The 27,278-nt window shown below is 38.4% G+C and overlaps 2 protein-coding genes across 9 annotated transcripts; one reads left to right on the top strand and one right to left on the bottom strand.

Annotated features, from left to right (window-relative positions):
- The first annotated feature begins 3 nt into the window (after positions 1 to 3).
- pgrmc1 (progesterone receptor membrane component 1) lies at positions 4 to 8,936 on the top strand. Of its 8 annotated transcripts, NM_001006841.1 has the most exon segments (5): positions 2,957 to 3,001; positions 3,095 to 3,576; positions 4,830 to 4,985; positions 6,853 to 7,525; positions 7,774 to 8,936. In NM_001006841.1, coding segments are annotated over 3 exon segments (534 nt in total). In that variant the 5' UTR covers positions 2,957 to 3,001; positions 3,095 to 3,305; the 3' UTR covers positions 6,960 to 7,525; positions 7,774 to 8,936.
- Positions 8,937 to 12,863: 3,927 nt separating this feature from the next.
- On the bottom strand, positions 12,864 to 19,328 carry LOC116406937 (A-kinase anchor protein 17B). Its single transcript, XM_031892103.1, has 4 exons — positions 18,472 to 19,328; positions 18,271 to 18,389; positions 16,389 to 16,611; positions 12,864 to 15,904 (listed from the first exon to the last, which is right to left on the bottom strand). The coding sequence occupies exons 1-4, from the start codon at positions 19,228 to 19,230 to the stop codon at positions 14,258 to 14,260; spliced, it is 2,748 nt and encodes a 915-aa protein (XP_031747963.1). The 5' UTR covers positions 19,231 to 19,328; the 3' UTR covers positions 12,864 to 14,257.
- Between the last annotated feature and the right edge of the window lie 7,950 nt (positions 19,329 to 27,278).

Below are 27,278 nucleotides of genomic sequence, written 5' to 3'. Positions count from 1 at the left end.
GAAAAAAAAAACCCAAGACAGCGCTTTAGTGCGGGCATCTCATTGGCTGCTTGCTGTCGTATGGCTATATTCAGCGCAAGCCCCGCCCACAGGTAAATAATGCGCCCAGGGAAAAGTGGTAGGTTATGCGCGTTTACGTTAAAAATATTTGCGCTTCTTCTCCAAGCAATTTCTAAAATAAGGACGGAGGGTATCTTGGATTTTATTTTGATATTGTGTTTCGGCATCACCCTACATGAAACGGGTTGAAGACTTGTAATAACGTGCATACAAAGAGTGACTTCTCCATCACCTGCACGTTTCCTCCCATTTCATCGCACTTCCGTTCCCGGGTCTTGACTCGGCTGCATTCAGCTGCGCCTGCGCCTGCGCCATTTCAGCATTACTGTGCGGCAGCTTCATTGCGTGTTGTAAGGAAAGCGAATATTTGGCGCGCCATTATGGCATTATGGGGAACTACAAGTTCCATAGTCCTTCCAGCATGCCAATAGCTGGCGGAATATCGGGAGATGTAGTACTAGAGCAACTTATGTTTCGTCTAAGGTTTTCTTTGTGACCCTGATCTCTAGACAAGGAGCTGGATTTGTATAAGAACAAACATTGTAATTGTTTATTCAAAATTGAACTTACTGTTTTAAGGGTAGCTAATGCTGTTTGCCAATTAACACAATGCAGAATGAGTCCTTTTACAGATAGTTTGATGTTATGTATTCATGTTATTGGGGTATGCAGGGAGTTGTAGTCCAGCTGTAGCTCCCTGTTCTGGTAGTTGTAGTCCAACTAAAGCTCCCTGTTCTGGAAGTTGTAGTCCAACTAAAACTCCCTGTTCTGGAAGTTGTAGTCCAACTAAAGCTCCCTGTTCTGGAAGTTGTAGTCCAGCTAAAGCTCCCTGTTCTGGAAGTTGTAGTCCAGCTAAAGCTCCCTGTTCTGGAAGTTGTAGTCCAGCTAAAGCTCCCTGTTCTGGTAGTTGTAGTCCAGCTAAAGCTCCCTGTTCTGGAAGTTGTAGTCCAGCTAAAGCTCCCTGTTCTGGTAGTTGTAGTCCAGCTAAAGCTCCCTGTTCTGGTAGTTGTAGTCCAGCTAAAGCTCCCTGTTCTGGTAGTTGTAGTCCAGCTAAAGCTCCCTGTTCTGGTAGTTGTAGTCCAGCTAAAGCTCCCTGTTCTGGTAGTTGTAGTCCAGCTAAAGCTCCCTGTTCTGGTAGTTGTAGTCCAGCTAAAGCTCCCTGTTCTGGTAGTTGTAGTCCAGCTAAAGCTCCCTGTTCTGGTAGTTGTAGTCCAGCTAAAGCTCCCTGTTCTGGTAGTTGTAGTCCAGCTAAAGCTCCCTGTTCTGGTAGTTGTAGTCCAGCTAAAGCTCCCTGTTCTGGTAGTTGTAGTCCAGCTAAAGCTCCCTGTTCTGGTAGTTGTAGTCCAGCTAAAGCTCCCTGTTCTGGTAGTTGTAGTCCAGCTAAAGCTCCCTGTTCTGGTAGTTGTAGTCCAGCTATAGCTCCCTGTTCTGGTAGTTGTAGTCCAGCTAAAGCTCCCTGTTCTGGTAGTTGTAGTCCAGCTAAAGCTCCCTGTTCTGGTAGTTGTAGTCCAGCTAAAGCTCCCTGTTCTGGTAGTTGTAGTCCAGCTAAAGCTCCCTGTTCTGGTAGTTGTAGTCCAGCTAAAGCTCCCTGTTCTGGTAGTTGTAGTCCAGCTAAAGCTCCCTGTTCTGGTAGTTGTAGTCCAGCTAAAGCTCCCTGTTCTGGTAGTTGTAGTCCAGCTAAAGCTCCCTGTTCTGGTAGTTGTAGTCCAGCTAAAGCTCCCTGTTCTGGTAGTTGTAGTCCAGCTAAAGCTCCCTGTTCTGGTAGTTGTAGTCCAGCTAAAGCTCCCTGTTCTGGTAGTTGTAGTCCAGCTAAAGCTCCCTGTTCTGGTAGTTGTAGTCCAGCTAAAGCTCCCTGTTCTGGTAGTTGTAGTCCAGCTATAGCTCCCTGTTCTGGTAGTTGTAGTCCAGCTAAAGCTCCCTGTTCTGGTAGTTGTAGTCCAGCTAAAGCTCCCTGTTCTGGTAGTTGTAGTCCAGCTATAGCTCCCTGTTCTGGTAGTTGTAGTCCAGCTATAGCTCCCTGTTCTGGTAGTTGTAGTCCAGCTATAGCTCCCTGTTCTGGTAGTTGTAGTCCAGCTATAGCTCCCTGTTCTGGTAGTTGTAGTCCAGCTATAGCTCCCTGTTCTGGTAGTTGTAGTCCAGCTATAGCTCCCTGTTCTGGTAGTTGTAGTCCAGCTATAGCTCCCTGTTCTGGTAGTTGTAGTCCAGCTATAGCTCCCTGTTCTGGTAGTTGTAGTCCAACTATAGCTCCCTGTTCTGGTAGTTGTAGTCCAACTATAGCTCCCTGTGGTGCTGAGGGATTTAGTTCAGCTGAAGCTCCCTGTTGTACTGAGTTGTATTTGTACTACTTTTATTTCTGAGCTACAAGATCCAGGATGCTTCTTAAGCAACTATTCCTTCACAGCAAAATATGCACTTTTCATGGATATAGCTGCCATAATGGTTAAAAAAGACTATTCTGTTTGTGCCTCTGCAACTAACAGTAAATCAGTGAACCTTGAAGCAGAAGAAAGTTTCGCTGATAAATTTATATTTTATTGAATACCCTATTTGCTAAAGCTCATCTGCTGGATTTTAACGCAGTCAGAGTAGTTACTAATCAGATCCCTTAGGGCAAACTGGTCTGTACTTGGGATCTGATGAGCAGTTAGGAGGGGGTCTACAAGCTCATATGTATTGAATATTATAATGCCTTGTAAGCAAAATGATCAGTTGCTATGAAGTTGTGTAACTTTATTCTGTGGTGTGTGAGTGCACACTAGAAAACACGCCTTGCGTTAAATGACATTTGACCTGGAATAGATGTGGGAGAGAGGGAGAGCCCTTCCTGTATACAGACTAGTGTTACACGAGCTGCTGGGCTGCTTCCAGGGTTTGTTTAGTGCTGGGAGTGACGGTGCTGAAAACTGCCTTAGCAGAGGAAAGCACTGCGTTCAGCTTCAGGGTAAGAGAGAGCTGGTCACCAGGGATTTCTAGCATTCCCAAGCCATTTGCTACATTAACATTGTCTTAATCTGTTTTTACTTTCTGTCGACAGCATCTTATTACATGCACTTAAGATGGCCCTGGAATCTACAGTAAACACACAGGAGTTTTACCTTGAACTGCACTTGTAATTCTCATGGTCTTTTTATGACTAAAACCTGCATGCCATTTCAGTGCTTCCACTTCTTATCCCCACAGGCAAGACAAACCCACACAGCAGAAAGCTGATTTGAATGTTTGGTATTTAAAATACCTGAAGTAAAATGGCTGAAGAAGGAATACTGCAGGAGATCTTTACTTCTCCTTTAAATATATGCCTTCTGTGCCTGTGCCTGTACTTGCTGTACAAGATACTGCGGGGAGACAAACCCCAAACCACAGAGAACAACGAGGAGCAGCTACCCAAAATGAAAAGGCGAGATTTTACCCCGGCAGAGCTTAAGGAGTATGATGGTGTCCAAAATCCTAGGATTCTAATGGCCATCAGTGGCAAAGTGTTCGATGTCACTAGAGGGAAAAAGTTTTATGGTCCAGGTAAGCAGCAGAGAAATTGTCTTGAAAAACAGATATTTAATCAGTTGAGATAATGGTTTAATAGGCTGAAATTGTCTGGATTTTAATGGCAAGACGTTACAAGAATTTTTCTGATGCTTAGCTGCTGGACAAAATGTTGAGGGAAATGCTATGTAGAATATGTGGTCAGCATATGATATATGAAAATGATGTAATACTGTGACTTTTGTGCTACTCCATAGAGATGAATGACCATGCATTTAACTTTTTAGGTCTCACAAAAGTTGCAACATACTGCATGATAAGGGCAGTGGCACAAGGGTGGCAAATTATAGCTTTTATTTCCACAGGAATAAGTAGCTCAGTGGGCTGGGAACTGCTCAGAATTGTCTGTGGGAAGCTTGCCTTTATTATTGGGGGAATTAAAACACTTGTTTACCTGTGTTATCCCTGATTATGTAATGTTCATTGGCTTTAGGTTTCAGTGCAGAACTTGACAATCCAGTTTCAGAATAATTTTAGATATTCCTGTAGGCATTGTGCAAAAAAAACAGCAATTTATCCCTTCTGTTATAACACTTTACATGAATTATATTTTAATTTAGCAACTCTGTGTCCCAAAAAATAAAAGATTCTGTTCCTTTTTTGCCCCTATTTCCTATTCAGTATGAGCCTGGTTGTATGATGGATTATTTTTACATACTTTTTGTTAAAGACCATGTTATCTGACTGCTAAACTTTACACAGCACATTATTCTGATTCAAATACAGAAAAGCTGAGGGTTAGTAATGAAAATGTTATAAGGTTTTGTTGCCTTTTATTGTGAAATGTATAATTGACACAGCTAAGTGTCTAACAGACCTTTGTACCTTTGGACTCTGTTCAGTTTCTGTCCACATAATCTGGCATGTAGCGAGATGTTGAGAAATTCTGATAAAAACATAGACTTTAGTTAAAACTTTAATTTATGTGCTGTGTACTGTACTTACACACAAGTTTCAGTTCAAAGTTAAACTGTTGCTGTTTTTAACAAATAACTAAATTGCACTGGATGTTTAATGAATCTGATCGTAAATTTTTGTCTTAATTAGCTGATTTCGGCATGACTCAGCAATTTTCATGTTCACTGCTGTCTAAAAGAATTTTGAGTTGTTTGCAGCAGTGTCACTGATGCTTTTTATAAGGTTATTTTGCTCTTTATATTTATGGTACATTTCTTAATGTGGTCTGTATCCATTCTAAGTTGTAAATACTGCTTTTTCTGGATGTGCAGAGGGTCCTTATGGGGTATTTGCTGGACGGGATGCATCCAGAGGTCTTGCAACATTTTGTTTGGACAAAGAGGCTCTTAAAGATACTTATGACGACTTATCTGATCTAACAGCAACACAGAGGGAGACGTTGAGTGACTGGGAGGCACAATTTACTTGTAAGTTTTATATCTGTGTTATTTCATAGTGAGAGCCATACAAAGATCTATAAAATTGACAAAACAAAGTAGCCCTTTAAAGAGTGTTTTATGAATATAAAATATTAAAATTAGTATTCTGCTGGTGCTGGGAAATGCATCCTTCCATTTCTCAATATTAGTGTTTTGTCTTTGGCACAAGTCTCCAGCACAATTCTATTTAAACTCAACAGAAGAAAAATGTGTGTTGAAACTAATGCACTAAATGCATAATGACTGTATGTGCATGAATACAGAATCCTCCACAATCTAGCTAATATAAGCCAAATATGACCCATCATTTGCATATTTAGATTTGAGAAAAGATCCCAAAAATTACATCTTCTAAAAAACTGTCTTATAGAGATACTGACACCAGAAATTAAACCTTTTTTTTTTTTTTTACATCCATCATAATATTGTCTTTACATAACCTTTATAATTTTGCAATTAAAGTATTTCCTGACTCTTTTCCATCTGATCCCCCAGGTTCCTCTATGAAGGGGCTGCCATATTTGGGTAGAAGGAGTCTTTTAGCATTAGAGGCTATAACTGATATAACTGGTTTAGAAGGGACAGTCTGGGGGGCAAAACAGTTTTGCCCCCCAGACTGGGGGGAGCTTTAAGTAACAATTACTTACAAAAGCAAGCCCTATCTGCCAAAAATGATCAACATGACCTATAGGTCACATTTAATGTACGTTAATATTTTCAACTGTAGTTTGTATCGCTTTAAGTTGTCAAGTGACCCTGACACTTGAAATGTTATCACCATTTAAAAGTGCCCCAAAAAACTCCATGTGTAATCTTCTCTGATAATTGGTCCTAAAAACAGTTACAAGGAAAATAAACAGATTCAGCACAGAAGCATCTAGCTTGGTCAGTAGGTGGACCCTCCGACTGAGCCTTGTGTTAGTTAACATAGCGCATAAGCTTTATTTTTTATACTTTCACACTGTATATAATAGTGTATTTAAGGTGTCATGGTCACTTTAATGTTATGTGACCTTTTAAAGGAGACTTATAGGATAATAATATATGGTGCTGGTTTCACTCTGGGCAAAAAATTATCATTAACTTTAAAAATGGCTCCTTTATTCGAGCTCCCTATAGATCTGCTATGATCCCTGTCCATGTTTTAAATGAGGGGTGGGTATGTCCCAGTGGTCCCTACCAGAAGCACTGTAGTAGAGGTATAGCCAGTTACAGCCCTGTAGTCACACAAGCAAGCACATGCTTCAGTTCCCTGTCGGGTCAGCCTAGCTGCTGATTGGTTCCTATCCTACAGTGTAGTGTGCTGAATGCCATTGGCTCCCCTGCACAGCCTTGGAAAGTTGACAGCAGGAAGTGAAACAGATGGGTGGGACTAGTAGGGATTTTTTGGGGGAAATATCCAATAAATAATCCCAAAACACATTTTTTCTCTGCACATTCCTTCTATTTTTGGAGGAGTATAATGCACTGGCACATTCTTGTTTTTCACAAAATATGTCTCCTTTAAGGATTTGGTTTGGCTGAGTACTAAGGCCTATGACACATAGAGCATATTTTCTGCCAGTTATGCATTTCACTGCAGTCCACCTGCATGTGACAGTAACAAAATAGAAGCCATTGCTCAGAACCAGGTAAAGTCACTGTTAGAGTTTGCTCAGAACTCATGATAGCATCATAGTTGTGATGTGGTAAAAGGTTTTATGGTTACAAGTGTCCTAGAATTGTCCAGTCAAATCACTGATCAGTGGTACTAATTTTTTTTGCAAGCTACTGTAAAGGGATTAAACACTACAAAGCTAATCACATCCTTAAATGACATGCAAAATGTATTTCTTCTCCTCTATGTATATTGCAGTTAAGTATCACCACGTTGGGAAACTTCTGAAGGATGGCGAGGAGCCAACAGAATACACAGATGATGAAGATGCAAAAGATACTTCAGACTTGAAAAAGAAAAACTAGATATTCTTAGGTTTATTACTTTGATTATGAAACTCTTGCATTCCAAATCTGTCCTGAATTGTTTGAGCAGTGCATCCTTTTATAAGGAAAATATTAAGCACATTTTGTTTCTCTGAAAAACTTTGCAGTCTTAGGAGATTTCTCTTGATTCTGAAGTCAATGTTTCATAATTTTAGCTACTAGAATATAGTCTTCTATGTATAACACATTTTAGAACCAGTGTTAAATTCTACTCTCTACAGTAGCTAGTTGCGCAGAGCCTAACTCTTATAGGTTAAATAAACTAAAGACTTTTTTGGTGTAAAGTGCAGAAACAGTAGTTGTAATACTTCAAACTTGCAGATTGAAGTAAAAAGAGTAGGGCAATACAGAAAATGCTTAGCTTGTACCAGTAGACACTTTTTTGGATTCACCCAGAGCAAGAGCATTGAATATGGATAGATTTCCGCATCCCAAGCAGTACTTTTTTTTTTTTTTTTTGAAAGGGGAATTTTTGATGTAGTGATGTGTAGCAATTATTTTTTTTTCTGCAATACTTAGTTGGATGCTACCAAAGGGTTAAGAAAGCCTATCTTAAAAAAAGTATATTTTTTGGTTTACTTAACTCTAGAGGAGACATGAGACTTTTAGCTACTTGTAATTTCAAACTCATTCCCTCACGTTAGGGATTGGATAAATTGCCCAAAAAAGTGAAGATAAATGAATCCAAAAATTGGCTTCTGTGCAATGTCTCCTTTTAGGTGGTAGCCAAAAAACTGCCATTCAGGCCCCACTCACACAATGCTCAAGTGCAGACAATACTAAACAGGGGTACAGGACCTGTGTTGGAAATAAGGAAGCCTGATGGGAAATAACCTATGCTGCGCCTTCTGTGGGACTTCTGCCTCTATGAAAGGGAATATTGTCCAGTGTTCCCTGTTAACACAACCTCTTTTAGGCTGCCACCTTCACTCAATCATAACAGATGTGCATTAAATAATTTCAGTTCATTTTATTTTATAACACTATATAGGGACCACTGCATTTTACTTTGTCATGTTATTCAGTATCTGATACAAGTTTAAGGGGAACTTTAGCATATTCTTATAATATGAAGTAGACCTAGTTAAGGACGGAGTCGAAGGTCTACACAGACAATTAAAAATAAAAAAAATGTAGCCTTACAATTTCGGCTGCTGGGGTCCCTAAACCCAGTTGCACACTTCAGATTACTTTTGTCCACGTGATACCTAGGGGCACATTCATTAAAGTACGAATCTGAATTATGAAATCCAATAATTTCTGATGATTGCAAAAGTCATGAAATTTTTGTTAATTTGAATACGTACATTTCATAATTACGATCCGAAAGTTCCGAAATTTTTGTACTGAAGCGTTTACGTTTGCCGATCCGAAAGTCCTGAAATTATCGTATCCCAATGATCGTAAATGGCGCAAAACTCTTCCTGACATTGAACCATCAGTGCATGTTTTTGGAAGCCTCCCATAGGACTCAGTGGCACTCTGTAGCTCCAACCTGGCCAATGGAAAGTCACGATACGAAAGCTTGAATGAATTACAAAACTTTGGTACTCATTGCGACAAATACGATTTTGTCCCACAAACTGACGCAAAGTACGAAAAGTTAAGTAAATTAACAAAAATATCATAGAAAATACAAAAAATGGTAAACTTTAGAAAAAATAATTTTTTTTTTATAATTGGACCTGTTGTACTTTAATGAATGTGCCCCTTAAAGTTGATTTTTTTAGAGCTTTCTCTTTAAGTGCCTCTTGCAATTTGTCCTCTTGCCCACTTTGCAACAGGATGTAAACCAGAAATAATTGGAAAACATCTCTTTTTACAGGAAAATGGCATGTGCAATTTAAATAAACATAAATGGTTTCATTGGTTGCTGCTACCCAGACAAGTGGTATGTAAACCTGTTCCAAGAACCAGTTTTCAAGATGCACAAATAAATCAGAATTTACACATCTATTTACTGATCCATCTTTTTTCGGTTTATGGATGTTAAGCATGTGTTAGATAACGTTTAGGGGTTTACACTTAAGGTCACTTAAGGTCTCCACTATTGAAACTCATTTTAAGTTTGTATCAGTTTGTTTATGGTGCTGGTACTGACAACATGCACTACTTTTATGTAAGAAGAAGGTATGGGACAGTTATCTGTAGACTGGACCATAAGCCTGTGTCTGAAGTGTAACACAGGTATGGAATCTGTTATCCAGAAAGCTCTGTATCTCCCATAGAGTTAATTTTAAGCAAATATTTCTAATTTTTAAAAATGATTTCTTGTAATAATAAAACAGTACCTTGTACTTGATGGTAACTAAGCTGCATGAACCCATTTTGGTGGCAAAACAATCCTTATGGATTTATTAAATATTTAAATGGTTTTTAGACATAGTGATCCAAATTATGGAAAGACCCCTTATCTGGAAAACCCCAGGTCCCAAGCATTCTGGATAAAAGATACTATACCTACATAACATTGCTTTATTCTGGGTCCAGTATTGACTGAAAAAAATCTGTTTTATAGAACGTGTTACAAGTTAATGAACTTTCAAAAGTCACCTGAAAAATATTTTGAAATTATTGGCATGTGGTTAGTTACAAATGCTAAGATGTTAGACATCTACCAAAGTGGCATAGCTTTCAGTACCCATCCTCCTTCTGAAATTGTAGCTGTTGGACTGGTGACATGTTTTACATGGAAACAGACTTTCCTGTGGAAAGGACACAACATATACTTAGAAGTCTGCTGCAGCTTTGCTTGCTGAAAAACAACATTTTATCTAAGCTATTTTATTTGTCACTCACACATCTTGCCTTTCTGGATTAATTTTGAGCTATGTTGCTTTTTGTTATAATTTCCTTTCTTAGTCTTCTCAACCTTTTGTGTAAAAGTGGCATTAGTGGGCCACAAAGGGGCAGGGCCTGGGTGGATGGTGGACAGGGTTTCAAACAAGCAAAAAAGAAGTGAATGAAATCACATTTAGGTCAATAAAGTAGAAGAAGTGTTCATCTTTCAATTGAGCCTATGATAAAGTGTTCTTAGCAAAAAATGTATATAAGCTTTTAAGTCATTTGTTCCTTGAATGTGGATTTCATGAGTACCCACCACTTTTTGTTCTAAGACTGAATTCAGCCCTTCAGCTGAGGCTTTGGGGCTGGTTTACTTGGACCACATATTTTATTGAGTTATCAGTCTGAGATATTCTAGTGCCATATTGACATAACAGTGCCTTGCAAAAGGAATAAGACACTTCACAAATACAGTATGAAAAACTGACCATACAGTAAAATGTATTTTATGGGATATGTTTATTTTAATAACCTTAAAATGTGTGTTTTTAATAGGACATAATCTTCAAAGTAATCCTGCAAAAACATTCAGTCCCACACCTTGTACAGACACCTTTTTCAGAAATAACATATCAGTTCTGCATGCTGGTAATTTGGCATGTTCCTCAATGTAGATTTTCTCCAGGTTGTTTAATAACACTTGTTCACTCCAGTCTTCAAAAAGTGTCAATGATGTTGTTACCTTTATCCAGTTGTACCTTTACCTGTTGGCCTTGTGTTTGGGTTCGATGCCCTGGTGAAAGATAGACTTTGCCCAAGTTTCAATTTATTAGCAGAGTGAAACAGTGATGCTACCACCACCATACCTCACTTTAGTAATAGTGTTAGATTTGAACAAAAAGGGTCACGCTACTTTTTAAAATGCAAAAAAATTAAACGACAATGGCAGAAGAAAAATTATGGTGAAAGGAAATGAGAAGATCTGAGGAGATGGGGTGTAGAAACAATGTGGCTATTTTTAGCTGTGCTGTGTGCCATTTTTAACTACTACATAAAGAAATTCCAGTCCAATCTATTCTTCTCAGTGGAACTTTAGATAATACATATTTATATACTGACACCAAAAGACCTACCAGAATAACTGCTGGTGATTTATTATAAAATGATCATGCTTTCTAGAAATGGTGTGGAATTTTCTGAAGTGCAGTTTATCAAATATTAAAGGAGAAGGAAAGGCTAATAAAGAGTTAATCTCAAGCTACAGGCATACCTTCAGTTCTCTCAATAGTGCCCTTATGTCTCCCCATATTACTCCCGTTCAGATGATCAGAAGCCAAACAGGAAGAAAAAAATGCTGAGCTGTGTAAAGAAAGTTCCCATAATGCCTCGCTTTTGCCCCAAAACCCAGACCAGTGTACATACTCGGTTAGACTATGGGGCTGATTTGCTAATCCACGAATCCGAATGAACTTTTTCATAGCCATTTCCGACTTTCGCGAATTGTCACGACTTTTTTGCATTGAGTGCCCTAAAAATTCGCGACAATTTGCGAAAAAGTCGCAAAATACCGATCATCGCGAAAAAAACGCATTTGGACGCTTTTCCGACGTTCGTGGATTAGTAAATGTGCCCCTATGAGTCAGCTTCCCGCTGATTGGCTCAGATCCACATTCAAACGGGGGGGGGGGGGAGAGGAGCAGGAGAGAGCTGCGTATTTCTGGCACAGGAAAACAGACACAACAAATCTTTTGACAGAACAGTGAGTGGTTGTGGCTGTATTTACATAGACCTTTCTGATAAAGCTTACTAAGTTTTTACCTTTCCTTCTCCTCTAAACTAGGGAAGACACAAAGATTGCCAGTGGTTCAATATAAGTGAAAATCAATCAGATATCTGTTTGGTAGGTGTAAAATTCCTTGTCCTGTTGGGCAAGGACTGCAATGCTGACTTCACCCAATTTGATTTTTCGGCCAGATATCGGGCAGGCTGGGTTGTAGGTAGCAGTATGTTCTGATCATTAGTATGATCCTATTTGCTTATTTGGTGACCTTATCAAAAAAGAGGATTTTAAAGTATATGGCAGGCTTAAAGGAGAATGAAACCCTCCCCAAACCCAGGCCCCCTTCATCGGCCTCCTTCCTCACACCACCCTAAACTGACAAAAGTGTCTATCTTTGTACCTGCTATAACAATTCAGAGTGTTGCAGTGAGGTTGAGAAGTGCCATCTTATTCTACTTTGAAACAGTTCTTAAAATCCCTGGTTTATTTTCGAGAAGGTGGTACGAGTCAAAAAGCAAGTTCTAATAAGCATGACTGGGTTTCCTGTATACTTCACTATTTATGTTGCAACCCTTCTTGACGTATATATTACAGTCCAAAAAGAACAGTTTATAGTCTTGTACACTTTCCCCTGTGAACCTGAAATTGCTGTCCACTGTGTGTGCTCTACATTGGCCATTTTTGAACCAATGACTGTTTCATTAAACATGTTCAAGGCTCTCCACTTCCTCCATGTAAAAACTTGCCACAATGAGAGACGCTGGCAAACCCATGGCATAGTCATAAAAGATGTCCTTATGCTCAGACCCAGGTCCAGTAAAGAACACATTTGGTCTGGGTCGTGCAAGTAGAGTCGCTGTAAACTTACCACTGCCAGATACTGTATATGTATATCATTACCTGTATGAATGATTACTTTCATTAATATGTCCAGATTAATATGCTCTGTAACATCCTTTTAATTACTGTTAACTATGGCATAGTATGCTTAAGGAAAATGGGCTATTCTGTAACATGATGTACTTTTCCTAATCACACAAGTCAAGTTTATATTTAAGGTAAATTATTTTGGCCAGTACTGGCTAATTTTACTGCATAAAAGGCATACCTAAAACAAAGAAGCAGAGAATATAACCAAGGTTGATCAATTAACTGTACGTTTGTATTTGTAGAAGTAATTGTTTACAGGAGACCACAGAATGACACATTTAAACAGAAAAACAAGTGTCACAATGTAAAGCTGGCCATACACAGAGGTCATCAAATGAGTGGATATTTGCCTTATTTGGACACTTGTGTATAGTGTAAAATTGGTCTGATCCAGTGAGGCTAATGATTGGATCTTCATCTGGGTCAGGAACCATCAGGAGAGTACTACTTCAAAATGCAGATGGCATCCTTGTCAAAAGGATTTTAAAACCTGCCCAACAGATTTCTGACCAGATATTTGTCAGCAGGCCATCAGAAGGTGTCCATGTGCAAGCCAATAAGCTTCTGACTTTGTCTTGAGGGGCTAAGTTAGCATATTTCTTTTGACCCACATTTGGCCTGCCTGACATTGTGGCTTCCTGTAGCATAAAGTACTAGGTCCAATCATATTAGAAGACTGGCGCAATAGCTGAAGAGACATAGGATGGCTATAGTTGATATTAAGCAAAAAACTTTTAAATCTAGCTTAAATTGTTTCTTTTTAAGTTTATTCTATTTTTAATTCTACATTGGTAGTAAAAAAAAAAAAGCAATGTAATGGAAATATTTATTTTATTGAATATTATATATATTAGTAAAACAATACACCACAATAATGTGAATGTGAACAAAACAGTTCACCATTCTCCTGGCACTAGTTCTAAGGAAATAAACATTGGAATAGTCTCCCGCCAGTCATAATCTTGACTGTATAGAAAGTTGAACCTTGCAACCCTCTGGGGCACTGGACATTTTACAGGTAACCAAACCGCTATAAAGTCTTTCACCCACATACCTGTAGTTATGCAATAGACATCATTTTAATAAATATGTATGTCAAGCTTTCCATCCTGGTGTCAAGGTTGGATGCAACTGTTTTTAATGCACACCTTGAAGACATCTTTTTAGCACCTTAAAAACCAAGTGACAATAATGTATATTCTTATGATAGAAATTGTGCACTGACACTCCACATAACATACTTAATATATAATTTTCTTTTGTATGTCTTTTTTAATTACAATGAAAGACCTCAGTTATAGTCTCTGGAGCCTTTTATAATAAAAAGGCTTTTGTTGAGATGAAAGATATCTTAACCCAATTTAACTTCAGTAATAACCACAATGTATTTTTTTTAATGAGAGATGTCACCCATATAGTCAATAAACTCTTGTAGTGAAAAATGTATGGGAAACAAAAACACATGTATTTAAAGAGTCTCTACAACACAAGGGCATTTAAATATTTACTTTCTGTACATTTGCACAATTATATAAGCAGTGTGGGCCATATTCAGCTCATGATTAGGATTGATGTTATTTGCTTGATTAAGAGGTTAGCAATAAAGAGCCATTAATATACAAGGTACTGAAGATATTTCTTCTGATGAAGTTTGGCAACAATTATATTTGTGGCAAAGTAGCTTAATCCTAAATTGCTACACTTACAGTACATATGTATTGTAAAAGACACATAACATATTCCGTTTAAAAGAACATTGGTTAATTATTATGTGATTTTTATATTAAATGTTGTACTTTGGACCTTTACTGAGTTCTTCCCCGCAATAGAAATGATGCTCCCATTCTAAAGAGTCATTGTATGATCCTTTGGAACAAACGTCTGATTTCAAGGTTGATACAGATGAATGGTCAGGGCTTGAGCTAGACCAGTTGGGGGATTCATCAGAATCCCACAAGGGTTCTTCTTGATTTAAACACTCTGTCTTGTATTCTGGAATGTAGCATTGTTGCGGGTTAGATACTTTCTTTACTTTTTTGTGATGTTCTCCAAAACAGCATAAATTACTGGGTATTTCATCATGCCTGTCTTGCCATATGTAGCTATTTTTCTGAAGTGAATCACTCACACCAGCCAGTCTGTGAGAGTTAAAGCACTTTTCTTTCGATTGGTTTCTCTCTGCCACAGTGCTGCTACTAGGACTTCTTTTCACCTTCTTTCTCTTCTTTACTACACACACTGGTTTATCTGTATCAGTATCACTTGTTTGACTATCATAATGTAGATGAACTTTGGCTTTGTGGCATGCTTGTGTTGGATGGCATTTTGTGTGCTTCTTGATATGCCTGCATACAGAGTAGGAATGCAACAGATGCCCCAATATATCTTCATGGTGGCAAATCCTATTTTGCTCACAATGACAGCAAGATTTAGCTTTTTTCAAGCAAGCAATATTCCTCTGCTTTTTGGAAATCTTTCTTATATTATTCACTTTTGCTGCTGACTCACTTATCTCTTCACTGAAGTATTCAGAAGTGCTGCTTATTTGCTCTAGGACATCTTTTAGCTCATCACTAGATTCTGAACTATGTGTAGAATCTTCATGATTCCATTCTTTTGCACATGGTTCCTCATTGTCTTTAGCAAAGTGAGACATTGCTGTCCCTAAAGGTGTTGTGGGCTCATTTTTACCTAAATTATTATCAGTGTCCTTAGAACACTCTTTTGGACCCTCAGTCTCAGACAAAACCTCTGATTTCAGGATATCTTTTGGTAATTTACTTTCATGTTCATTATTGTCCATATTGTGACAAGGCTCCTGTTCAGTTTTCATCTCAGTAAAATGGCAGTTCTGACTGTTTCTGACTTCAATCTGAACAGTATCACCATTATAATAAACTGCTCTTGAACACCAAGCTTTGCTTGCAGTATCCTTAGTTTCCAGAAACAACCTTGCATATTCTGGGTAGTTATAATAATTCAGCAAATAATGAATGAATTCCTCTGTTTCATAAATTTTCATCTTTCTGCAGTATTCAATGCTAGAAGTGTCCCTAGTCAGCAATCTTTTCAAAGTTTCATGCTCAGAATAGTTAGATTTAATTGAGTCGGCTTCATCTTTTTCCTCTTTAAATGTAGCAGGTTGAAATTTAAAATTCAAGTTAGTTGTACATGCCGATGTAAACTTTTTTTCGTTAACCTGATGTGTATATTCTCTTTCAAATGTAAAATAAGGTTTTCGTTGTGGGGACATATGCCCAAAGCCATCTTCATTCTCATGCTCATGCTGTCTGATCTCTTTTTGCTTTAAACTTACTATGGACAGGGAATTGCTCATTTGGGAATATGTAGATATTGTACTGTCACAGGAATCTTCTGAAAAATCACATTCCATACGTTCTTCTTTAAGTTTGTTCACTTCTACTAAATTCTTAAAAAGAAATAATCTCATGTTAATAATCAAATCTAAAAAAATAATTGTTATTAGTATAAATAATGTAAAACATTTAGTGGTGTCACAGTATGTTTAGAGTCAGACTTGGCCAGCGGGAAGCGGGGAAAAAACCTAGTGGACCACGGCGCTCGTGGGCCCCACCAATCAAGACCCAATCAATACCGGCGCTACCCAGCTGATCTCCATCCCCTGATGTGAAAGATAAGTATAACGTATGCGTGCTCAGGAATGAGGACCCCTGGGGGGAGTGGGGGGGGGGCATCTGGGGCATCACCAATACATATACCAGTGGGTCACCAATACATATGATTCTGTATGAGGATGTTAGCTATCTTTAATCTTATACTCATATGCTTATGCTTTCACCAAAATATGAAGAAAGCATAACATAAACGCTGCCAACTTTCAAGAATCTGGAAAAAAACAGATGTAAATATTGATACATTTTGCCATCACTTACGTTAATTTGTTCCAAGAGCAGTGAAAGGAGATTGATTGATTCAAATCGTCTCTGAGCGAGAAGCAGTTTCCTCTCCTGCCATTCTTCTGTGTTTTCCACTTCTTCAAAACATATATCTTTTTTTTCTTCATTTTCTTCTTGCTCTTTTTGTTTCTGAAGTTTCCTTTTCAATTTCGCTCTCCGTTTCCTTGCTCTTAATTTTTTTTCTTTGGCCTTTCTCTTTCTATATCGAGACAAAATATTAAATAAGTATTTTTGATTTAACAATATACAGTAGAATACCCATTTTAAATGTTTCAGGGGACCAGAAAAAAATTACGTAAAATCAGGAAAATGCATTATGTATTGGCGGGACCACAAAAACAGTGTAAAATAAGGTAAAACTTAAAATGAGGGTATGTAAAATATATATGTACATTTTATATATTTTAAAATATATATATACACCCATGAAGTTGCCAGCACTCACAGGAGCTTGGGAGCAGGTCCAAAGATACCAATGATACAGCAAGAACAGGATCCACACTCACAGATCTTCCTGCAATAAATACAGTTTGTTCTTCATAAGTCCTGTGAGTGTGGATCCAGTTCTTTCTGTATATATATATATATATATATATATATATGTAAAGAAAAGCCGGCACTCACGTCATGTAAGAGTCAATGTTGCCTGGGTGCAGTATATAGGAAAGTATATACAAAAAAGGAAGGAATGCCGCACTCACAGGTCTTAGTGTAAAAATAAAGAAAATTTATTTAGGCAGACTAACGTTTCGGCTGGTTCCCCTTTTTTATATATATATATGTATTTCATTACCAGATGAACAGTCCTGTATTTAGGTCCAGTGCCACCCTAGGCACTGGACCTAAATACACCCCCTGTGTCACGGAAGTGACAGCACACACAGCGTGTGCGAGACATCATTTCAGCCACGCAACCCAACCTCCTACCTCCCACCCCCAGCTCCGTCTCTGGATTTCCTACAGAAATCTGTGTCGGAGGCTGGGGGTATGAACTAATATATAGGCACCCAGGGGCCACCTCCCAAAACCTGCCACTTTAGGCACAGGCCCTTGGGCCCTGCAGATAAACACAATATAATATCTCTCACCGCTTATGTAGCTGGATCAGTGACTTCAAAATAACCTTAACAACTTGTTCCCTTATCAGAAGGTCTGCTCCTACTTAAAGGAAAAGTAACACTATAAAATTTTTTAAGTATAAAAGCTATTCTACCCTGCACCAATAACTGCGCTATCCTGCAAACCACTTAGTATTTTAAATGCTTTAATAGAAAATACCTGCTAAAACTTGGCTTCCTGTCAATTGAACTACAGCGATAAGGCGAAGGAAGGAGCTGCATCCAATATGTGACGATCGATTGATCGAGCCTAGCCTTCTTTCTGTATAGGAAGGAGTCAGGCTAGGCTTGATCAATCGATCGTTGCATATTGGACGCAGCTCCTTCCTTTGCCGTATCGCCGTACTTCAATTGACAGGAAGCCAAGTTTTAGGAGGTATTTTCTATTAAAGCATTTAATATACTAAGTGGTTTGCAGGATAGGGCAGTTATTAGTGTTACATTTCCTTTAAGGGCCCTAACACATGGGTACTTTACCGCCCGTGTGTAAAACACATTACACTCAGTGATCCTTGGTAACTGCCTGAAAATGCAGAAAGGGGCATATTTGAGAGATTACCTGGGATTGTCGCTTGTAATGTGTTTTACATGTAACGACTGAAAGGAAAGTGAAGAGGCAGGGATTGTCGGGTCATCATCGCCTGCGGGAGAGGAGATTTCCCACTGGGCGGTGACTTCGCCTATAATGTTACAAAGAGTATAATCTCATTACAAAAAATAATTATCAGAAAATGTTTTACCGTTTAGCTTCCTCCTCCTTTTCTTGTTTTCTCTGCTGTTCCAGTGCCTGTAGATGAAGTCTTTCAGCATTCCTCTTACTTATTGCCTCTTCACTAAAATGTATCGTATCTATGCTAACCTAAATACAAAAGAAAGGGATATTATCTAATGCATTTTAGTGAAATGTTTTCTACTGTCTCTTGCTCTATGTAAAATTTTACCTTGATATCGCAAGCGAAACACTTGCCGTCTTCACTTGAATACATGAGTTTCATTCCACGGAGTGCATGAATTGCATTCATACTGCTTGATATATCTTCATATTGAAGAAAGGCCTTAAAGCTTTGAAGACCTCCCAAAGATAGGTTACAGTTTCCAACAACTTCTTCTCTATAGGGATCAAGCATAGGTATATCTAAATTTGAAAGTTTTCCATATTTCTCAAATGCACTTCTGAGAACATCTTCACTTGGCTTCTCGGTACTCACACTGCCTGCTGAAAACCATTTACAAGGTAACCCCTCCAAACAAATTGCAGGAGTAATCATATGATTTTCTGAATCATTTTCTGAATCTCCCTCAGGTTTTAACATAAAGATCTGTAACTCTTCTTCAGATGGTAAGTCCAAGGACACCTCCATGACATCAATGCTGAGTAGATCCTGAATGCTGCTTATTTGTAGCATTTTACCATTGAGCTTTTCTAAGAGTACTTGAGCTAATATTTTTGTATCAGCTTCACCTTCAAAGAGAATAAACTCTTTTGTATTTCTTAAAACCTTCAGAGAACTAAAATGTTCTGGATCCACCAAATTCTTTAACTGTTCTAAAATCTCCCTGTTCTGTATTGGCCTGGAGGGGTCTCTTTCATCTGGAAGGATCACTGTGATTATTAACTTTGAGTTTGGTTTAAGAAAGAGCCGATGTGTGTTGCATAATTCCACAGCTTCAGAGATATCATGCACTGTAATGACTGCCATTTTGTCCAGCCACTCTGTTAAAGAAAAAAGAATAAATGAATGAGACAAAACATAATAAAAGCATTTACCTCCAATACAATTCAAAATATTCCAGAAACATTAAAGGAATGTGATGGCTGATCTAGCAGAATTCTGCACTTAAAAATAGCAAATAGATTTTTTTTATATTTAATTTTGATATCTGGCATGGGGCTAAACATTCTTAGTTTCCCAGGGGCCCTCATCCATGTGACTTGTGCTCTGCCAAACTTCAGTCACACTTTACTGCTGCGCTGATATCACCCCCCTCCCTTTTTTCCCCAGGAACCTATCAATAAAATTGGAAGGTAGCAACATAACAGCTCCCTAACTCCTGCATTGCTTAAAATACTCCCGTGCCCCTCCTAGCCGTAGATATCCCATTGCACTCAATAGTAAAAATCCAAGTCTGGCTCATTCAAGTCATAACTCTTCCACTTACATTGAAAGCAGTTCCAATATGTAGTGCTGGCTCTTTTATAAAGCTCAGGTTCAGACACAATGCACTGAGATGGCTGCCTACACACTAATATTACAACTAAAAAAATACATTTGTAGGTCCAAGAATAGAATTTTAAGTGGTGAAGTGAATTATATGCAATGTAAACTGTGTCATTTAGAAATAAAAACTAAACCATAAAAATCATGATAGAATCCCTTTAAAATAGCTTTGCTTTCTATTTTTTCATTTCAAAATGTAGTTACATTATCAATAGCATTTTCAGTGGCTCTTTATATTACTCAAAGTTACAAAAGAGTTAAAGGACAATGAAAGCTTAATATACATTAAAAGTAAGTCTAAAGGCAGTCTTTTCAAGTACTTACTGCATATCTAAATTCCCAGATCCCTGCTTGCTTCTCTGAGATATGGTGCTGGCAGCCTACAGCAGTGTGAAGACTACAGTGACATCACTGAAATCTCTCTTCCCTTTCTGTAGGTGCCAGCGGCAGCCTTCCTATTCTCTGAGCATGTGCGTAACTTGATCCTGTCTCCTGTTCTGAGCTACACATGCCCACCAGCCAATAAGAAGCGGATCTGGCAGAGGGGAGGGGGGGAGGGAATGAAACACATGTGCAGTATGAAGCAAGGAGGGAAAGGAAGGGAGAATACCTTTTTAGAGATGGCTGCCTGTTCTAGAAAATGTGAACTAAGTGTGACTGAGTAAATATTTGATTAGGTGAGCCAAAAGTGTGGCGTTTTTACTAAACAATAGGAGGACTATTGGGAAGTATGCTTTTTAAATTTTGACTTGCATTATCCTTTAAGAAAAAAGATCCCCTGTTTGTAGTCAGCCTGCACCTGATACTTTCCAATTAGATTTAACTGATCACTAGAGAATATATATGCAAAACCCAAATGAAACAGCTTATAACACAAAAGAACAAAGTGCATAACTTTTAAGCAAATGGTGCTTTTAAATGATCACTGTCATTACATGAATTCAACTGTATAGAAAATGCTATGTATGCTCATTAGTGGAAATCCATTCACTTCTTCCAAGAACATTAAAGTATATTGATTAATAGAGAGAACCACATACACAGAATAGTATTCTAAACGTTGATGATTTTTATCAAGGTAATAGCTCGTAAATACTAATACTGAGATTTGTAGTTAAAGTGTAAAAGTGTAAGGGTACATGGTGTAATTCAACCTTAAACTTTAATGGAAAACAAATTAATAAGATTGCATCTATGCACTCACATGTACTACGTGAAAGTACAACAAATGCTCTGAGTAGGAAATACCAGAAGTGTTCGTTCAGAAAACCTGCTTTTTTTTTTTTTTTTAAAACTATGTGGCCCCACTTGCTCCCTTTGACACATGGATTGCATTTGTTACAACACACAATGGTTTAGGAGGGGTGAGAGGCCCTAAAAAGAGAATTTGCTGTTGGTGTTAGAAGATTGTACTTGTGCAAATGGTATTGGGGAAGATCTAACACAGCAAACCAGTTATCTAAAGCATTCCTTAGGTAGTGGGGAAGTATTTTAGGCTACTGTGGACCCCAAAGTACTATGCACTGTTGAATTTTCCAAATCCTGTAAGCATTTTGATTTTCCAGATTTAAAAACTGCACAAAAACTGAAAGTAAATGTAATTGTAAGCAACTTTCCAGTGCACATTATCTGGAACATTTCACTGCTTTTAGTTATTTGTAAATGTAATTGCATTTGAGAGCAGTATTTGTTAAACCCTTTCTGCATTTCTAATTCTGACTCCTACCAAGCCTGCAAATCCCACAGTGGCATGCATGCTTCTTTACATGTCTGTAATCAGCTGACTTTTGCTATGTCGATTCTATGTGCAGTGAATAGAAAGATACAATTACTTCTTTTAATATCAATCACATTTACAAATAATCCTAAATGAATTCTCTTTTCATTTTACATAAAAAGAAACATTCCCTATTAATATTACCAAATAATTACTGGACTTCATTCCCAATATGAGCAAAAACACACATTTACAGAAAAATAATAATCCAGAAAACAGTTTCAGAAAAGTCCTACTTTACGCTATAATTTTTTTATATACTTAATAAAAGTTAAAGGAGATGTCTGTTGGCACCTGTTGTGCTTAATTATGTATTACTATACAGTTGTATTAAACATTATAACATTAAACATGCAGCCAGCTGCTTACCGTTCCTAGGATCAAGATGCCTTTTTTTATTCTCAGAACTAAGCAAGGTATGCTGCACTAGAATTATAAAGTGTGTATTTATCCAAATTAAACTGATAAAGATAAACTAGTCAAATTAAATCACGTCAGGTGCATCTGGTCTGATGGGACCAAGTCCTTTTTGACTTAGTGGGAGGGTAAATCCCAGGATTTCAATACCTCACATCCATGAGCATAACCTGCAGATGCAATCATGGCAAAGGAGCATATTGGAACAGACTTTTTCAGAGTACGTTAGTGCTAGGTAGCTCTTGGTAAACCCCACCTGTTCAGCTTCTTCAATTGATCTCTGGGGACCTATTCACTTTATACAGAGCCAGCAGTATTCCACATGGATTAAGAAAATCTCATCAAAAGCAAAACAGCTGTGAATAGCATAGCTACCAAGCCTTGAAAACAAGTATGATTTTGTTAAATTGTAAGAAGAAAGCACAAATAACTATATTTAGTGAAGACGGTGGAAAACAGGTCTCCTTTTGGTCAACTACATCTGAATAACTGCCACCTATATACTGTAATGAAATTCAGCATTTATAATACATGGCCAGGATAATAAGTATTATTAGGAGAACCTTTCCTTGGGTGTTGTATGCTGGTATGTACCTAGAAAGCCATAGCCCCTGGGACACATTGGGTGCAGGAACCTCATCTTTCTCACCCAAACTTCTATGTCTACACTCAACAACAGTTTTTAAATCTTCTCCTATTTATTAACTGATCAAATTTACATCACTGGCACTCTTAACTTTCTTTCCACTGATCTAGATCCTACTTCAATGACAGGGAAAGGGGTTTAAAGCCATTTTACCTTAAAATTATCTTATAGTATGGTTTTAAGACAATGTGCAACTGGTCTTCATGTTTTATTGTTCTGGAAGCTTGGAATTTGGTTTCTTTAGTAGATTGCTATGTCCTAGCATTTAGGTAATGGTTTTGAAAGTCAGAATGGAAAATAAGTAGGGTGGGCCTAAACACAGGCAATAGAAAATAAGAATAACAATACAACTGAAACTTCACTGTCAGTTTTTAGTTTCTATGGTACCTACTAGCTGGAATTGAACCCAGGACCCCAGCACTGCAAGGTAGCAGTAATTCAACAGAACATGAAGACTAATTGCAAAATTAGATGTAACTGATCTAATTTTATTAACTGATCTAATTTTATTGAATATTAGGTAACTAAAGTCTAATGGCACATGAAATGTTTTCCTGCCTGTCATTGGGCACATAGGGTGGATTTTGGCCTGAAAATATACACTTTGTCTTGTCCTACCTGGAATCCACTCAATTGCACAGTGGGCAGATTCTATTCATGTTAATGCACACAATCTCCATTGTTTGCCATGTATGCCATTAGTCATAGTTCTTGTACATTATTACTGCTGTGATTAAAACAATTTGACACTAACTGACGTGGCACTCATTTGCACAGATGAATTACTCAGCATACACCAGAACATTAAAGTTAATTTCAATAACAGTGAAAAAATACACTACACTGATCAGCTATTTTAATGGAGAAAGGAAAATAACTTAAAATAATAATAATTCAAACGAAACTTGTGTAACATCCTGAATCCAGGGCTTGCCATCTAGTCTGACAGCACTTACACATCATTTTGCTAAGTTCAGCTATAAATATGTTTGTTGTCCTGTGAAAGAAAAGACGTATTGTTCTGCTGTGATTAACTATGTGAACATGCAAGCAGTGATTCCACTGGCAACCAAGGGGTTAATATACATCTTAAAGTGCATGTTGTTATAAAAGTGTCTGAGGAGGCAAGTGTGGGTAATTATGGTACGGATGTCTCCAAAGAATAGATGGTTACACCTGCAATCCCCTTTCCGAGATACTCTCTTTCTGCACCTTGCAGAAAATCATTTTCAGTCTTTTTGTACTGTTTTACAAAATGTACACACTAGAATGTAAATGTTATCTTTTCCAGATTTGAAAACTATACTGGGTGCTAAATTATTTTGTTGGCGAGAATCTATGGTGTGTTTCAACTAGTAACAAGGGCCCAGCTTGCAAGACACAAACAAAGCAATTGTTTGCATGACTCATAAATCAGGAAATATATATACAGCAAAATACCAACTGTTGTGGTTAAACGGTTACAAAACCCCATTTTTTATTATTTGCAAAGAGTATGGAAATAAAGTAGGCAAAATCATAGCATAGTTTAGCTGGTTAGCAGATTGTTATCAGTAATATAGCATTGTAAAGTATATCTATCAAAGTTTTCCTTGATGATGAAGGCTCAAAAATGTTCTTACCTGCTGTAGAGCCAGATGCCTGAGCTTCAGTAAGCTGCTGCTGAGAGAGGAGCGAGCAGGTGGGCTGTATCTGTGTACTGCTTCCTGCTTTTGCAGAAAATACTGCTAATATTAGGTTATGAAACACACAGGGGGTTTACTGGAGCCCGTTTACTGGTTCACTCCTTACAGCAAATTATAGCTTGTCATTAAATAACCCTCTGCATGCTGGTTTGTCCAAAAATTGTGTTACTGTTTTATATAACACAGACCCCACAAAATGTTTTCTCTAAAGAAATTGAGAAGTAAAATATAAGCTGCTAGGGAGAGAAATATTTAATTATATATGACCCTTACAGAAGGCATCACAGGGCTTTCAAAGAGAATAGGAAAATAAAGTGTGAAATTTACAGCAGCACCTAAACATAAATCAAACTAGCAAAGATAGTGCCCATGCTGCAATCGTATATTTTATTTGTCAGTTAGAAAAAAAAACAACTTATGTGTGCTACCTTGGCAAGTATGTGTCACACTTTTCTTGTGTATTGAGGTAGAGATCATATATTCAATTAACCCTGCTGCCTCAGAGCAGCAATTTTTCTGCTCCCCAAGCAGTCAGTAGGACTTAAGGTGGCCATACATGTTCCAAGGGACCAATATCGGCAGCTACAATTGGCCTGTGTATGGCCACCTCTACTTATGACTGAGAAGGCAGTGTGCAAGGGTGAAAAATAGTAACAAGCAGACATTTTTTTCACTTTAGACACAACCTTTCTTCTAAATGAATGAGACCTGTCGCTGTCCCTATGAATACAGTGCAACCTGTATAGAGCAGCGCTGTATTCATGAGTGGTAGGAGGGAGGAGGCATGTAGGTGTCCCTCTCATGCCCCCTAAATGCACCCAAATTTTATTTTTCTAAAATGTTTATTTAAATCCCGTACACTACCAACAACACATTTCCCATAATGTATAATACAGAAGACTATACACACTGAAGCAACTTTTTTTAATTCTACCCTGGCCCCTGGAAATCTATAATGCAAGAAGAACAGAGTGGAAGGAAGGAGAAGGAAGATAGGAAAAGGAGAGAGAAAGAATGCTGAGAAAAAAAGTTCAGTTTATCATTTTAGTGTGTTTCTTGAGCCCTAAAGTGGTCTGATCAATGTTCATTCCAATTACATATCAGGATTCATTAGTGAAGGATTCATTTTGTAAAAGTCAAGACCTTTCGGAAGTTAGTCTGACTACCACTTGCTGTATATACTTGTTTAATTGCCAGGAGTACTAATTAGTTCTATCTGGGAATTTAGAGTAGGGAGGTGACTTGCTTTTGTTTTTACGACTATGACTTTGTTTTTACGACTGTGACTAACAGTAAAAATATAAGTAAAGTTTATTCAGTTTGATATAGTGCTGAATTATACAGGAATTCAGTACTTTCACTCTACAGTACCGTAGAGTTAAAATTCCACTGGTTAAACCTGTCCCCTAAATTGCCCATCAGACAAACAAGTTAGGGAGTGGCAACTGACGAAGGCTGCAATGTGGTCCTGTACTTACTCTATAACAGATGGTTGAGACAGGGCTGGCTTGTGCCCTCCAATGCTACGTTACTCCTCTTCTCAGATTTCTGTGTGTGCTCATTTCTGCATGGGGTTGTTGTAAATTAACCCTAATGTGCAAAGTTTATAGCACTATCATGTGACTATATAGAGGGCTTTTTGTGGGCACCCTGGTGCATAGTGCTCAGACAGAGGGTGAGAGACCCGCAAGCACTCGCTGCCAGACTGACTCTTCATGCATTCAGATAAAAAGTTGAATGACACTCCCATCCTCTCTTCCATTATCATCTTTCATAAGCACCCATATACTGAGGAGACTAGCAGTCCCCTCCGCACTGTGCCACTGTCTAGAAGTGCCCCATCACTGTATTCACATTTGACCTCTTCCCAATGAATAAATGATGAATGTTCATGCAACTATGTCGATCTGTGTACACATCTGCATTGACCCTGCTTGAACAACACATTTAATACTGCTCAGGACTCTCCATAGACAGCTGTTGCACATGAGTATGCATGCACATCCTCTCATGTTTAATATATAAAAGGATACATATGTTAGATGGTATCTCTACCACTCTCTGCAGCAAAAACACATAATGAATCTATTTACACGTGATCAGGCCCGGATTTGTGGAAAGGCCACAAAGGCCCGGGCCTAGGGCGGCACAAGTTTAGGGGCGGCATACCGCTCCGCCGCAACAGAATTTTTAAATTTGGCTCCCATACGGAGCAGTCGGGACCTCTCCCCACTGCTCTGTATGGGAGTTTAAATGTGCGATTGCGCATGCGTGTTGATCGTGCATGCGCACTCGGGGGGAGAGGGCGCCGCGCGTTTGCGCATGTGCACTCGGGGGGGGGGGGGGCGGGGGGGGGGCGGCCTCGGGGCGCAGAGAACTTAAATCCGGCCCTGCACGTGATGTGTAGGTACATGCAGCAGCATACTTGTCATAGTTATAAACATAATGGTTGTGAGCAGTTGCCAGACAATAAGCGGCACTGTATGTAAGAATGGTCAGGTGTACATGCCATTAGGAAATTATACTCACTCTTTTATCTCAGTGAACCAACTACAACAGTGCTGTACAACTTATTACATGTAGTGGGCCCATTATTTCTCGTAAAGTATGTTTGAGGGCTAGAATATATTAAAGGGGAGCTCTGGCATCCAAATCTAAATTTGTTAAAGAGCCCCATACAACACAGAAACCCCCAAGATACCTATCACCTATACGCAAAGTATGAATAAATACCATTTTTATATGCTAAAATCCAGCTGCAAAACAGTTTTTCTCTTCCTGCTTCATTTAAACCCCTGACGGGTTGAGGGACTAAAACACTGATGTTACAAATTGTAACAACTTCTCCGCAGCTTACAGACAGCATGCAGAAACTAGATAACCCACCCCACAATGCATTGCACTTTGATGTTCCTTTTCTTATTGACATCACATGTGCAGGGAATTGTGGGATTTGGAGGATGCAGGCTGAAGACAGGCTGAGGACAGTCGATTACTGTATTTT

Source organism: Xenopus tropicalis, chromosome 8 (genome assembly GCF_000004195.4).
Source record: "Xenopus tropicalis strain Nigerian chromosome 8, UCB_Xtro_10.0, whole genome shotgun sequence".
Classification (NCBI taxonomy): Eukaryota; Metazoa; Chordata; class Amphibia; order Anura; family Pipidae; genus Xenopus; species Xenopus tropicalis.
The sequence above is the reverse complement of the archived record's forward strand: the minus strand, read 5'-3'. Positions and strand labels throughout refer to the sequence as shown.

Excerpts from the sequence above, each read along its gene's own strand:
- pgrmc1 (XM_012968250.3), top strand. The coding sequence starts at position 3,306 with ATGGCTGAAGAAGGAATACTGCAGGAGATCTTTACTTCTCCTTTAAAT. Across the intron at positions 3,577-4,829 it reads GAAAAAGTTTTATGGTCCAG|AGGGTCCTTATGGGGTATTT; the intron begins GTAAGCAGCAGA and ends CTGGATGTGCAG. Across the intron at positions 4,986-6,852 it reads CTGGGAGGCACAATTTACTT|TTAAGTATCACCACGTTGGG; the intron begins GTAAGTTTTATA and ends TGTATATTGCAG.
- LOC116406937 (XM_031892103.1), bottom strand. The coding sequence starts at position 19,230 with ATGGCAGTCATTACAGTGCATGATATCTCTGAAGCTGTGGAATTATGC. Across the intron at positions 16,612-18,270 it reads AAGGAGGAGGAAGCTAAACG|AAAGAGAAAGGCCAAAGAAA; the intron begins GTAAAACATTTT and ends GTCTCGATATAG. Across the intron at positions 15,905-16,388 it reads TGCTCTTGGAACAAATTAAC|AATTTAGTAGAAGTGAACAA; the intron begins GTAAGTGATGGC and ends TTTCTTTTTAAG.